Genomic DNA, 15,473 nt, shown 5'->3' with positions numbered 1-15,473 from the left:
CCACGCCCACCGTGTCTTAGAAAGGTACGCCACGCCCACCGTGTCTCCTCCCTGCCTGTGCTTCATCATCGTCCCAAATGTCGCTCTTCTTGCAACATATACTTCACTTATGCAAAATGACGCCCATTTCAGGAAAGACATGCATGCCACCCAAAGGAGAGCCTGGTGCGATCTGGTCACCTCCCAAGACTTGGTCCACAATGCCTCTTACTCGAGGAGATGTTTCTTGATCTCAGTTTTACCCCTCCTTCTTCCATACACAGGTAAACCCCATCTCACTGTTCTCCAAATTCTTTGAACCCATCTTTAATAGTGTACCCCCCTCTAGCATCTAATTTTATTTTCTAATTATTTAAATATTTAATCTACCAGACAGTGACCTCTATCCCTCTGCTTAAATCCCTGGCTCAGAATAAACAAGCATCAAATGCTTATTGAATACATAAATGAGCACCACTTGGCATTGCCCTTTGTACTGCATCCTCTTTCTTTCTCATAACTTTGGTTCTGTTTGGGTGCTATAGATACCTGCCATTCCCAGCCTTGCTGTTTTCCAGTTGTCGGGAGAGCAGCTTGGCGATGTTGGTGAAGCTGTTGCTCATCCGGAAGATGTCCCGGCTGTGAGGGCCCAGGATGGAGGAGAAGGCATCCGTGATGCTCTTAATTTCCATCAGGAGAATATGGTGAAAGGAGTGCTCCATGTTAGCCAGCTGGCTCACCAGGTAGCTGAGGCAGCTCCTGGCTCTTTCCTGCCAACGACAATGAGACCAATACAAGTCTGTAGGACAGTACAGCATCAAAGTTCCATGAGCTAGATCCCTTCCAATAAATATGGGCGAGGTTAATAATACAGGCGCTTTTGAAGACGTCACATCTGTGTGAATTCATGAGACACAGTGCATGACAGGGACAATGTCTACCCCCGACTTAGAGCCAGAATATAGAAGTGGGGGAGCTTCGTCACATGCCAGGCTTCTCTTAGAAGTTAAGATCACAACACAAAAGCAAACAGGTGAAAACCTACTGAAACGATGAAGCAGACAGAGTGAACAAAATACCCACGCGAAATACATAGTACGTTGGATGGAGACACGTGCCACAAAAGAGAAACAAAGCAGGAAGAGGGGAGCTTGGGAAATTAATATTAAAAAGTACACTGGGCACATCCTAGAGAGAAAGTAACATTCAAATTCAATCAAAACCCAGCATGTTCAAAAACCTTAGTAACAATTAGAGTGAAATTCATCCTGCTTGATACAGGGTTGCAGGGAGCTCTAGCAGCCAGGCCAAACGGGAGGTGACATTTTATTTGCTGTTTGTATCACTGACAGTGTGACTTCAAACTTCATGCACGCTCTTCGGCCTCAGAATCAGAGTCTGCCTTAGCATCCTAAAAAGTCATTCCACAAATACCTAAGTGTCCCTGTGGTTCTGTGGAGAGGATTTCCCGGGCTGCAGATGTAGATCAGCTGCTCAAACAGTTTTGTAGCCTGCGTGAGGCCCTGGATTGACCCAGGGATTCTCTCTCCACCCGCGCCTCCCTTCGAAACCTTTCTCATCCTACAAAACCGGAACATTCTTTTCTCAGAAGCATTCATCTTCCTGATGGGGAAGGCGACAGTGTGGATGTTTGCTGAAACCAGCCTCATTTTGAATGATCCTCTGGCAGCCAAACCGAGCTGAAGGGGAAATTAATCACATTTCGGGAACAAGAAAAATCCTAACTGCTTGAGACCCCGCATATGAGTCCGCACCAAGCCCACATCGTTTGTTCTGAAACCTTGGAGCACATCCAGGTTCCTCACAGGGGTAACAGATGTGATTCTGGACAAAAAGTAAAATGTTAGGGCAAGAATGGGGTTATGGAATTCTGATTTCTTTCTCGGCTCCAAAGTATTTTGTCTCTGAGGCTTAGTGACCACAGCCTGCACGCTGTCTTCCTGCAGCCGGGTAGGGGTCAGCGGCACCTGTGTGTCATCATGTGGGCTGCTTGCTGTTCACTCAGACACAAGTCCATGTGGACAGTTAGGCCATGTGTCAAGGCTATCCCATATGCTCTTCAGTACCCATGGGACTCCCTGAATGACACTGGGAGGTAAGGAACGTGCCTGCCGTCACTTTATGGGGAAGAAACCGAGGACAGACTGCCATGCTCTGAGCCCCATATCCTCAGCGTCTCTCACTATTTTGACCTCACTGGCTATGGCTGAGGGTTCTTACATCTTGACTCACAGGCAACATGCAGTGGTCTGAGACACTGGGTAGAATATGAGATCTCAAAGCCTGCCTCCACAGTGACGTATTTCCTCTAATGAGACCACATCTGCTGCACAAGGTCACATCTCCCAGCACTTCCTTGGGGGCCTATTTTCTTTCAAACCACCTCAACTGTCCATAGAAGAGGCCATCCTATCTACTTGTCTATGGGACTCTTCCTTAACTACAGTCACCTTTGGATGAGCATCTATGTGGGACACAAGTAACTTCACTCCCTTTGCCCAAAGAGATTTAAAAAGAAAGATCTTTTCAAATACTTCTTCCCCAAATGTCTTTCTCACCAGTTTTCCAACCATGCTCTTCCAACAGCTCCCTGACTGTCCATCAAATCCATTGACTACAGCCCATGAATCAGGGATCAATCACACATCTGGCCATTTCTCCTTTGAAAAAATGTATGACTGTGACTTCAGCCAGAGGTTCTGTCCACTGTGAGGGTCCCCTTCACTGGTGTCTTTCAGGGGTGTCCCAGAAAAGGATTGTAATGCTGCAGTTGTCCACTTCTGGGTGTTGTCTGCGCCATGTGCAATTAGCAGTAAATTAGACCCTTGACTTCTTTTCCTTTCAACCAATCCTAGAGAATGCTTTAATGAGGCTATAGGTACATGTTTGGCAGCAGATGCATTGTCAACAAGAGTAAAAACCCTAGGCATTTGTGAAAATTCTTCATGTGACTTGCTTGTGCCTTCAGGACCTGCTGGGCCTGATCGCATATATACCACTTCATTTGATAATGGATTGCTGCTGTGCACATCCTACTTTATGGCTCGGCAGGTCAGAGAACAGCCAGCTCCTGATAGGCGGCTCGGCTCACACGGTATCTTGGTGACTCGTTGTCAAGTGTTCAGTTTCTCCGAAGGCCCAATAGCAAGCCAAGAACTATCCTATCTGCCTGCAGATGATGGTAGAACCTTGTTCTAAAATCCCAAAGGTCTCTTCTGTGATTCACCTGTAGGGCCTGATAAAAAGCTCCAGACAGCATCTCTTCCTGGCACTTAGAGGTTGTGGTATAACTAATCTAACAATGGCTGCCTATTAACAGAATGTTCAAGAATCTAGTAGTTGTTCAGACATCTAGGCTTGATGACTGAACTCTATCATAACAGGGCCCTTCGGTATATGCTAGAATTATGAAGAAGTATACTCTAATGTCTGTGAAGGAATAGACTTGCAAGAGAAAGTGAGAGCAAGCAGGCAAAGAGAATGAACCCATCTTCCAGGTCTTTTACATAGGCTGCCAGCAGAAAGAGTGGTCCAGATTTAAACGTTTGTCTTCCTACCCCAAAGATCTGGATTAGAAGAGGGTCTATCCACTTCAAATGATTTAATTACGAAAAAAAAAAAATCTCTCACAGGTGTGCCCAGTCATTTGAGCTTTAGTTAATTCCAGATGTGGTCAAGTTTACAAGCAAGAACAACCATTACGAGGACCAAGCATTCAAAAACAAGAGGCAATGGGGGACATTTTGCTTCCCAAACACAACATGTGGGGACATTAGAGCCAGTCTCTCATAGGCGTCCAGGGGAACTATGGTCATAGCTGTAGCTTTGCTGAAAGCAGAAAGCTCACTTCATTCCTCCCCTCTCCAGCTAACGTTTACCAACTCATTCAAATGCAATAACCACGGGCTCTTTAGAAGCCATTATCTTAAGTAAAAAACACTCCTCGAAAGAGTTATTCAGATGATCTGGAAAGACAAAGGTGGATATTGGCTCAGAATTTCTGATGCATACTTAAATACCCATTTCTAATTAACACCGAGCACGAAGAACCTTCAGGGTGGAGGTACTAATAAAACCAGCTATTTCTACTGTTTCATCAAGCTAAGAGAGTCCTTGTGAGGATGGGGAGGTGGGGTCTCGAAAGTCAGTAGAGGAATGTTTGCTAGGGGGGAACCTTTGGAGAATGTCTGGGGACATTTTGGGTTGTCATAATTGAGGGGCTGGAAGGGCGGAATGGCAGAATCCAGTGGGAAAAGGCCAGAGATGCTGTCAAACATCACGTAGCACACAGGATAGCCCCCAGCTAAGGGTCATCTAGCCCAAAGCGTCGATGGTGTCAGACTGAGAAATTCCTAGTTAAGTGAAAACTGGCTCTTCCCCCGGTCCCCTAACTGTCAATACAATCTGGTGCCACCGTCCTGATTTGTGGTAATCACTAGAGGTTTTGCAAACTCTTGCTTTGTGCTATGAGTGCAGACGTCAACCCAGTAGACCCAATAGACAATGTCTTAGGAACGCTGTGTTACTGTGAAAATACCTCTCCCACCACAGGTCCCTCGAACAGACCTAAGAAGCCATGGGTCACACTGAGAACTGATGAATTAGAGTCATCATTGGCAACATTTTCTGTAAGGAGCAGATGGGAAATATTTTTAACCCAGTGAGCCATTGGATTCTGTTTTTGAGAAACAGTCATTGACAATACCATTGACTGAATGTAACTGGATTTGGCCACAGGCAGCAATTTGCTGATCTATGAACTAGATTATGTGGCAAAATTGCACTGACTGTATTGTTTGTTTGTAATCAGTGTTACCAATTTAAATGTGTGTGTGTGTGTGCGCGCGCGCGTGCGCACAAGTGTGTGTGTGTGTGGTAACTCTTATCTCATAAATCTTTTCTATTATCTCTTATCAAGATGATAGAATTTAAATATGAAAATGACAGAAAAAGTGGTGACTTAGTTCTGAGAATGGTTTCCTCGACTCCATGTAGTCATTCAGTATGTGCCAGGCGATGGGCACAGTTACCCAAAGTTCACTTACATTTATAAAATGGGCTATCAGAATGAGGATATTAGTACCTAAAGGACAATAAAGACCGAGATTACACTGGTCAGAGTCACAGGTGGGGCAAAGCTGCTACTGAGTCAAAAGCTGACTGATTCCGGAGTTCGAATGTTTCCAGTTTCCAGGGCCGAGGAAAGCCAAGTCAGAGCAGTTTTCCTTACTGCTTTCTCTCCTGTGTCCACAGCAAGAATTGCCAGGGGATCACAGGGTCCTTCCTCATGGGACCTACAGCCTTCCAGAGATCCTTCCTCAACACTGTCCTTCTTGTATATTGGAATCGTCTGAGATATCATTAGGACAAATTTAATGTCCAGAAGACTCCCGTTTCCCAGTTTCTAGTCAATTTCATCAGAATTGGTGGGTGCAGCTCTGAAATTTGGGCATTTGAAACTTAGAAATTTGTGTATTTGGCTTTTTCCTCTTTTATAACTTTTACCATTGTCTAAAGGAGGAATAAAAATAATCAACTCGGTTGTTTGAATAATCACTTTATCCACTGCATATCCGCTGTCTGCCATTATTTATTTAAACACAGGTCAATTCTTTGAGGCTTCCTGTAGACTAAGGGGACCGCAGCGAGGACCATTATACTGTAGTGTAGAGGAGAGTGTAGCCAATGCTTTCTCAATGGAACTTCACCAGGTGATCCAAAATGCTGCTTAGGAATGCTTAGAGGCCCAAGGGTGACCTTGTGTTTAGCTTCTTAGGGATGCCATTACATGACAGTGTCCTTAACGATGCCATGTAATGGCATCCCTAAGAAGCTAAGACATTTAACTCCAGATGTAGAGCTGGAAGAATTTGTACTGGCCCCTCTTCCCATCCCAATTCTTTGGCTCTGAGAACCCAACGTTTTCTGTTTGTCCCCAAAGGTTTTCAGGTTTTAACACTAAAATGTCTTTGCTGTAGAAGATTTCTCAATTCAGATGCTGACCATTATCCCAAAACCCAGTCCTAAAACTTGGCCCCCAAGAGCGGCAACTGTGGGAAGCATGAAATCCTTAGGAAATGGGACTTACTAGACACTGCGATTGACCTGCTAAGGGAAAAGGCGTCTCTGGTCCATTTATCTTTCTCTGTTCTCCTTGGCTCATGACACAAAAGCAGCTTTGCTTTTCTAACATCTACCAGCCTGATGTTCTGCCTTAACACAGGGCCAAAGCAGCAGACACAACTGTTGATGGACAGAACCTCCCAACTAGAAGCAAAATTAATTTTTTCTCCTTGTAAACTGACTGCTTTAAGTCCTTTGTTTTAGTGATGGAAAGCTAGCTCTGGTCATGAGCAAATAAGGACACTTGATAATTTTGTTACTTTACTATCTAAATAGAAACAATGTAATGGAGGGAAGGTTTGTTATTTATTTAATTACTTTTTCTTCTTTTCTTTTCTTTTTTTCTTTTCTTTTTTTTTTCTTTTTTTTCGTTTTTTTTGCCAGGGTCTAACTTTGTATCCCTGGCTGGCCTGGAACTCACTATGTAGACCAGGCTGACATTAAACTCACAGAGATCTGTGTACCTCTCCTGCCAAGTGTTGGGATTAAAGGTGTGGGCCAAGGAAAGGTTTATTTTGACTTGGTTTCTGAAGTTTTAGTTCAGAAGGAAAAGCGTGATGGAATTCGTTCGAGAGACAGGCAGCTAGGATGACTCCAATCACAGCTGCAGACAGAAAACAATGAGCACAGGCTGGACCCAGCACCAGGCACAAGTGCCAACGGCCTACCCTGCTGTCCTTCTCCAGCCTGCCTAGCTCCTACCTCCTAAAGGCTCCATCAGTGTCAAAATAGTGCTGCCAGGTGGATCAAGCACTAAAAACGAGCCCCTGGAAGATATTTCAAATGCACAAACCATACCTATCATCTAAGTCTGCAGTCTGTGGGGAAATAGCAAAGTACTTCTACTTCAGCTCGGTGATTTTTTTTTTAAAGATGTATACGTTATTGATTCGTCGAGAATTCCATACATTCATATGATGTATTTTGACCATATCCATGTCCCATTTCTACCTTCAACTTGTCCCAGATCTACTTCCCACCCCCGATTTCTCCCAGCATCATGCTTTCTTTTTCAAAAGTAGCCTACAGGGAATAATTTGTGCTGTGCAAATACTCCGTGTGGAGTGGCTGGCATTCACTGGAGCAGGATCGACCCTCATCCTTAAAGAAAACTGGTCCTCTTGTTCCCCCAGAGCCATCAGTTGTTAAAGGCACCTCAACTTGGTACTACTCAGTAGTAAAAAAAAAAGAGAGAGAGAACTTAAAATTTGCATGCAAATAGATGGAACTAAAAAAAATTAAATTAAATTAAAAAAAAAAATACCATCCCAAGTGAGGTAACCCAGACCCAGAAAGACAAACATGGTATATACTCACTCATAAGTGGATACCAAACATTAAGCAAAGGATAATGAGCCTACAGTCCATGATCCCAGAGAAGCTAGGTAATAAGCAGAACCCTAAGAGAGACAGACGTACATGGATCCCCTGGGAAAGGGAACAAAACAAGATCTCCTGAGAAAATTGGGAGTGTGGGGGAAAAGGGGAGAAGGGAGGATGGAAGGGGAATGGGAGGGGAGAAGGAGAGGGAGGAGGAGAACATGAGGCAATGGGATGCTCGAGATGGGGAAGGACAGAGAGGGAGAGAAAGGAAAGAGCTATCTTGATTGAAGGAGTCATTATGGGGCTAGCAAGAAATATGGCACTAGGGAAATTCCCAGGAATCCACAAGGATGACCTCAGTTAAGACCATAAGCAATAGTGGAGAGGATGCCCGAATTGGCCTTCCTTTGTAATCAGCTTGATAACTGACTACCTTAATTGTCATCATAGAACCTTCATCCAATAACTGATGGAAAGAAAGGCAGAAATCCACAGCTAAGCACTGGGTCGAGCTTCTGAAGACCAGTCCAAAGGAGGGAGGGGCGATAATATGAGCAAAGGGGTCATAACCATAATGGGGATCCCCACAGAGACAACTGACCCCAGCTAGTGGGAGCTCACTGACTCTGGACTAATAGTGGGGGAACCTGCATAGGACCTAACTAGGCCCACTGAATGTGGGTGACAGCTGTGTGACTTGGGCAGTCTGTGGGGCCACTGGCAGTGGGACCAGGATTTATACCTAGTGTTTGAACTGACATTTTGGAGCCCACTCTTTTTGGAGGGATATCTTGCTCAGCCTAGATATAGAGGGGAGGGCCTTGGTCCTGCATCCAAGTGATGTGACAGACTTTGTTGACTCCCCTTGGGAAGACTGACCCTCTCTGAGGAGTGGATGGGGGGCTTTGTGTGGGGGCACAGAAGGAGGGGAGAGAGTGAGAACTGGGATAAGTATAGAAAATGAGAAAAGATTGTTTCAAAAAGATAAATTTAATACTACTACTACTAATAATAATAATAAGAATAAGAAAAGCAGCACCTCAACTTGGGATGGGGGTTTGTGAGCTCAGTGGGTTCTTGCTTAACAGAAGTCATTGTAGGTAGAATATGATGTGTCATGTTATATATCTCTTTCTGTCCAGATATATGTGCCTGTATCTAACACATCTATGTATATATTATATGTATCACAGATGTTTATGTATGTATCATACAGAATTCTTTCTCACTCATGAGAGCTCTCTGTTCTATGAAGTCATCATAAATGCTAAATTGGAGAGCAGTAATGTCTTTCTTTTAGGGAAACAGAGGGCTAGGTACCTACAAGCTTCTGATTAACGGAATTTCTATCAACTGAATACTACATAAGCTTGTGTTATTGTATTGTGATATTTCATCTAAAGACAAGACATTTTACTGTTATATGTTTGTTGTAAAAACATCTTATTTAACAGTGGTAATTGATTTTTAAAATTGAACTCATTGTCAACAGCTGTGTAACCTATGGCAGAGTGATTTTTATCTAACATTTGGGTTTCCTCTTTAAGGTCTATCACAGCCCCTTTGCACTTTGGGACCCTAGAGAGCAGTTAGCAATATACGTCAGTGATACAGTAAACAGGAAGTCAAACATACATATGCATGTGTGAGCACACACACACACACACACACACACACACACACACACACACACACACACAGATGAGAGAAATGTGGCACTAGGCCATGAAAAGAAAATGACTTTGAGGACTGGATTCCCTTATATATTCCCTTGGGGTGATCAAAAATTCTACTCACTGTTAAATAAAATTGCATTAGGAATTAGAAACATTTTAATGGTTTCAAAAATCGCACAGTCAATGTAAAAGAAAGACATGTCTATGTTTACTACTTGTGAGTCAGGTTTTGCATGACTGTAGGAACATGATTTCTGGAGCACATAAAGAGTAATAAATCATGCCTAGCATAAAATGCTGTCTGGGCAAAACAATTTTGAACATAAATTTCAGGAACAAAAGTTAAAAAATAGCTGATGAGAACAGATGCATCCTTTGTTTTGTATGAACCTCAAATTTTGTCACAAGGCAAAAATGAAAGCTAATTGGACCATGTTCAACTCTGTGCATTTGGCATAGAATACTAAGCTGAATTCCACCCTCTCAGGAAACAAAATCAACCAAGTCATTTTTAAAGCAATTATGGCTAGATATATTTAAGCCTGGGACTTATGAAGTCTTTCTCAAAAAGTTGTTTGAACAAAAATGATTTGGGGTTTAAAATGAAAGGTAGCTTGACTACATGCCTGGGAGATTTCAAAGAATAATGTAATTGTATAAATTAAGTCTTTGTTTTGATTGAGTTTTAAAAAGAAACAAGAATATAGTCTGTCACCAAGTAACTCTTTCCAATTTATTGTTATTTTTCCTCAACTAGAACTCGATATGGCCATGTTTTTGTTAAAGAAAAAACCCTCCTCCTACTTGTTGGGTGGGAGTCTATTCACAAATATCTTTTCATTCCTTTGACTCCTCTAAATGATTACAGATCTTAAACCTTAGAGAAGGTCATCTAATTAGAGCTTCAAACATAATGTTTTGATTGATAAAAGATTTAAGCGTTCTATAGTTGAGATTTGCGCTCTAAAAACTGGGGGCTTGGGAATTTAGCCTCTGAAAGGTAGACCTTTTGTGCAGACCCAGAATGGGTTCAACCAGGCCAGCGTTTCTTCTATCACAGCACAGGGTCCCCTCATGTAAATGACCTCTCATTGATTATCCTGAACAATGGGTCCACTATTGCTTTTGCTTTAATGAAACACTGTCTGAAAGACCATTGGGGACACAGCACCGAAAAGCTTCTGGTGGACTCAAAGCTACAGGCCAATTTTAATCCCTCAAGGATCTGCTGGGCAAATGAGGGTGCAAAACAAGAGTGAGAGAAATTAAGTAATCATGGGAACCATGTGGAGGCAAGATGCTGTTGTAGATCCAAAGGAAAAAAAAGAAGAAAGAGAGGAAAGAAGGAAAGAAAAGATGGAGAGGGGAGAGAGAGAGAGAGAGAGAGAGAGAGAGAGAGAGAGAGAGAGAGATAGAGAGGGAAAAACGTGCTTGTACTTCAAAGTTTTCTTAAGTCAAAGAAATATGTGGGTTTTGTTCATCAAGGAAAGCAAGCAACTACGCGGTAAAAATGTAACTCAGTTAAACTGTGTCAGTTACAACAAAACTTTCCACAATTAGCTCATCACAGGATGCACTGTTCCCATTAAATAATGAGACACGAGGGACCTAGTTATCTTTGTACTTATTTCAAAACAAACAGCCAGGCTATCCTACCAGTAATAGTTGGGATGTAACTTTCCAGGTAGACGCTAGAAGATTTGGTGAGTACTCTTTTATTGCTTACAGACAAGAATGAGATGGAAAAGCCAAATCCCCCCCCCCCCCCCCCCGTCCCCCGCCGCCACCAGTTGTAATCCTGGCTTCTTGCCCATCATCCATGTAAGTATGTCTGCTTTAGTTTAGGAATTTTGTTTGGTTTCCCGCCTCATAGCAACTGTGTTTTCACGGTGAGATGCCCTAACTGAATTAAGCAGGGTATGAATGGAAGGATGGAGAGATGAGAGTAAACTGCAGCTGATAGGATGGAGCCATGAAGGTAGCTCCGATACCCCAGGAGGAAAAGGCTTAAAGAGCTCTCTTCCAAAGCAAACAACTGCTTTCCAGACGGCTTTCTATGTACCACCTTTATGTTAAACTTTTGGCAGTGGGGTAAAGCTATGTTCCATTGCACCGAGATCTTCAATGGATGCAGTGTTTAATCTCATCACTTCACCAAGGATGAGCAGAGTCACCCCTGTACCTGCGGTCCCCGATGTGTTTACTGTGAGGAACACTAAAGACCGTGCACCTCCTCTCTGTGCTCCTTCTCACTTCCTAAGACAGAGGAGGCAAACTGTCGCCTTCAGGAAACATCTGTACTGTTGCTGTTTCCCACATCATCCCTCCGCCCCTGCTGTATAATCTGTGTTTTCCAGTCATGAAGGAGAGGAGTTGGTGGCCCCGATGTTTTGAATGTTTATCTCCTAAAAGTGTGTTGAAATGCAATTGCCATTTTAATAGCTTTTAAAGTTTGAAGGCATGAGACCTGTCGGAGGGGATGAGGCTGTGAGGTTAGGTTCTGCTCCCATCCATGGAACGGTGATGCCATTATCTGGGAAATGGTTACTTACAGAAGGAATCATTTGACATCCATTTGTCTCTTTGATGCTCTGTTTGTCGTTCCTCTTTAGACTGTTTGCTAAGGAATCACCTTTGCCTCTTGGGCTTCCTAGCTTCTAGACCCATGAGTCAATAGTTTCTGTTAATTGTAAATTAACCAGCCTGTGATAGTCTATCTATTACAGCGCTAAGGCAACTGGCAGGAAAAAGTAGTTGGCATAGAAAAAAAAAAAAAAAGGGCCGGGAGGTGTTGTTTTGGATGAGAAAAGGGAGGCCAAGTGGGATAGCAGCACAGAGTCCTGCCTTCTAGTGAAGGAAGCTTGCCCTCGGACACAGAAGTAGTGGAAGGAATTCTGGGAAAAGAGAGATGCACAAGTATATCCTGCTCTGGAGATCTGCCAAGTCAGTTCTATAAGGTGTCTTTATATCCTGCCTTCCCGCTGTTACGAAGTGCCCCACAAAGACAACTTAAAGAAGAGTTTGTTTGGGCTTGCAGTTCCGGGGAATAGGTCCTCTCAGGGCAGGAACGTTGTGGAGGCAAGAGCAGGAGGCAGCTGCTCACATTGTGTCCTCAATCAGGAAGCAGAGAGTGACTAACATTTGCGCTCAATCTGCTTTCTCGCTTTCATTCAGCCCAAGGACCCAGTCTCTGGAAATAGACCCATCACATTTAGGTGGGTCTTCCCTGCCTACACTCGCCTAGATAATACCGCCCAGACACACCCAGGGTTTGTCTCCAGGATGATTCAAAACCCTTCAAGTTGATCATAGTGAACAGACTTCGCAGTAATGGGACACAGAGAATTACTCCCTTCTCTGGTGTGAATGAACTGTTAACAGTTTAACCAGTAGGATCCACACAGCTCTAAACCTGGGGGAAATTTCCCCATTCCGCTTCCAATTCCTGGGAAACACTGACTTTCCATCCATCTCAAAAACTGTAAAAGTAATTGCTCCATTATTTATCTATTTCTTTTTTTAAAAAGATTTATTTGTTTATTACATATACAGTATTCTGCCTGCATGTATGCTTGCAGGCAGGAAGAGGGCATCAGATCTCATTATAGAATTGGTCGTGAGCCGGGCGGTGGTGGCGCACGCCTTTAATCCCAGCACTCGGGAGGCAGAGGCAGGTGGATCTCTGTGAGTTCGAGACCAGCCTGGTCTACAAGAGCTAGTTCCAGGACAGGCTCTAAAGCTGCAGAGAAACCCTGTCTCGAAAAAACAAACAAACAAACAAAAAAACAAAACAAACAAACAAAAAAAGAACTGGTCGTGAGTCACTTAGTGAGAGCTGAGAATTGAACTCAGGACCTCTGGAGGAGCAACCAGTGCTCTTAACCTCTGAGCCATTTCTCCAGCTCCCATTTGTCTGTTCCTTAACAAGAAATAAACTAATGTGAAGAAATGAGACTTTCCACCTGATTTCTTAAATCTTCCCTGTGACTTCTTGTATCTTATCTATGTATGCTCAGTCATCCTGGACCATATCATGATTTAAATAGCATGCGAACATTTCATGTGTCAGCCAACTGCAAGGTATGTCTTTCCTTACGAGGCTTTCGTTGGAACCTGGTGAACCAGTACCAATTTCTCAACACACAACGGAATAAATTCAGGCTCAAATTTTTTGAGAAATAAGGAAGGATGAAATGTAAATGCCAGTTCAGAACAGCATCGCCGCAGATTTTCAGCAGACTCTACTCTCGAGTGCCCTCATATATTTTGAGAGTACAAATCTAATAACACTTTTTATCACACAGCACATTCTGCATGTAAAAAAGCTGCTTGGAGGTTTATGAATGCTTCCAGATCTTGCTTGAAATATGATTTACCAAATGCTATTTTAAAAATCAAAATGAAAACTCCAGCACTGGGGAAATCTCATTTATATTCCCTGAGGTGGTTAATTAAGAACACCGTCTTCCATTATACAGGCAGGAAGGCAGACTAAGGAATTGTAAAAACATTATCTGGGAAGGGCCAACTCATCACTATTTCGCCCCCTGAGATACACTTCCTAAGGGAATCGAGAAAGCCACTCCCTCTCAAAACAGGGTAGAATCTTCTTTAACTTCGTACTGTTCAGTGCTTTCTTCAGAGCAGGAGTGTGATAGTGTTCATAAAGTCCTTTGTAAGCAACACTTGGTCTCCCCACCCCGGGTTCCTATGCATTTTAATGCTGTCCTAGAGGATAACCTTTAAAACGGCATTGGTTAGTTACACTGAAACAGACCCTGCTAGTGTGGCTCTGTCACTTTAGAAATCATTTCTTTCTAGACACATTTGTAACTGTTTGTGAGGACTGTTTGCCCTTTCCCTGACTCTCCAGCCCTGGGAGCTGGGAGGAATGTAGGCTTACTTGTTTATACTCTGGACAGAGGTAATATACTGTTCCAAATCACCTGGGCAGAGTGGAGAGAGGACACAGGACAGGTCTGCTGATTAATGGGGGGTTGTCACAAGCTGGCTTCCATCCACTGCCCCGGCCCAACTCTCTCCCTCCTGACCATTATTTATCCCATCCCCCAGGCCAGGGAAACTCTTCAGGGTTCCAGAACATTCAGGGTCTTTCAGCAGCCAGTGCTTTTGTACATACTATGCTTTCCAGTGCACGTTTTCTTCCCCTTTCTCCATAACCTTGTCTTCTTACAAACTCCCCAAGCCCCCATGTGGGGTTACTCTGTCTTTCCTTGTCCAGTACAAACTTCAAAGCAAAAGTACCAAATTAAATTCCAGATTTCTGTCTATGCCTCTCTTGCCCCATTCCCTATGAACTGGCCTAGGGCAGGGACTTTGTGTCTCTTCTTTCGAGGTTTCCATCACCTGCACAGTCAGCAGCTCTGTCTGCACCCCTCGGAATAGGGAGTAAGAAATAGCATCACTTTTATTTTTAAAGTCTAATATATAATACACATATATATGTACAAATATTTTTACACACTGCTACAAGTTTACTTAGTATTATCAATACCATGAGTTCTCTTCATAATATAGATATAATAGTCGTGTTCAGAGGCTGGAGCTATGAATGTTTACCTAGGGTGGTGGTTATTCTTGGTTGTCAACTTGACTACATCAGGAATTAACTAAACCCAAGTGGCTAGACACGCCTAAGAGGGATTTTTCTTGACTGACTTGTTCGAAGTGGGAAGACCCACCCTGAATCCAAATCTTCTGTGATAGAAAACTGAACCTTAAATCTGAGCCACCCTTTCTGGAGGCAGCCTATATGAAGGCCATGGTAGGTGGGAGTGCTGGCTGTCTGCCTGCTTGCCCTGATCTCACTGGCTAAACCCATGCCTTCACTAACATTACAGCCTACTTCTCTGGAATCTTAGCATACACTGAAGACCAGCTGAGATGTCTAGCCATGTGGATTGAACAACTACTAGATTCTTGGACTACCTATTAGGAGACAGCCATTGTGGGAATAGGTGGACCATTTTATATATATGTGTGTGTGTGTGTGTGTGTGTGTGTGTGTATATGTATATATATACACACATATATACACGTGTATATGTGTATATACTATATGTATAGTGTATATAACATGTGCATATATTTGTAAAACATATAAAATATATGTATGGTGCATGTGTATATAATATATGCGCATATATATTTGTAGAACACATATATTTTTTTTCTCTCAGTCCTGTTTCTCTAGAGCACCCTGACTTAACACCTACCAAGCATGGAGTTAGGTTAAATCTTCAGGAAAAATGAAAAGGAAGGAAGGAAGGAAGGAAGGAAGGAAGGAAGAAAGGTTATTTTCATTTTAGAATAACAAATATCTTCTTCAAC

The 15,473-nt window shown here is 43.1% G+C and overlaps 1 protein-coding gene across 4 annotated transcripts in view; it reads right to left on the bottom strand.

The window, feature by feature from the left end:
- The window catches only part of Veph1 (ventricular zone expressed PH domain containing 1), a 192,238-nt gene that overhangs the window by 105,527 nt on the left and 71,238 nt on the right, over positions 1-15,473 (bottom strand). For all 4 annotated transcript variants that reach the window (XM_038347916.1, XM_038347918.1, XM_038347915.1 and 1 more), the window contains one exon: positions 529-749. In XM_038347916.1, the coding sequence (XP_038203844.1) occupies positions 529-749 (221 nt within the window). The remainder of the gene's footprint in view (positions 1-528; positions 750-15,473) is intronic.

Source organism: Arvicola amphibius, chromosome 11, assembly GCF_903992535.2.
Source record: "Arvicola amphibius chromosome 11, mArvAmp1.2, whole genome shotgun sequence".
NCBI lineage: Eukaryota > Metazoa > Chordata > Mammalia > Rodentia > Cricetidae > Arvicola > Arvicola amphibius.
Note: the sequence above shows the minus strand (reverse complement) of the source record. Positions and strands in the feature narration are given on the sequence as shown.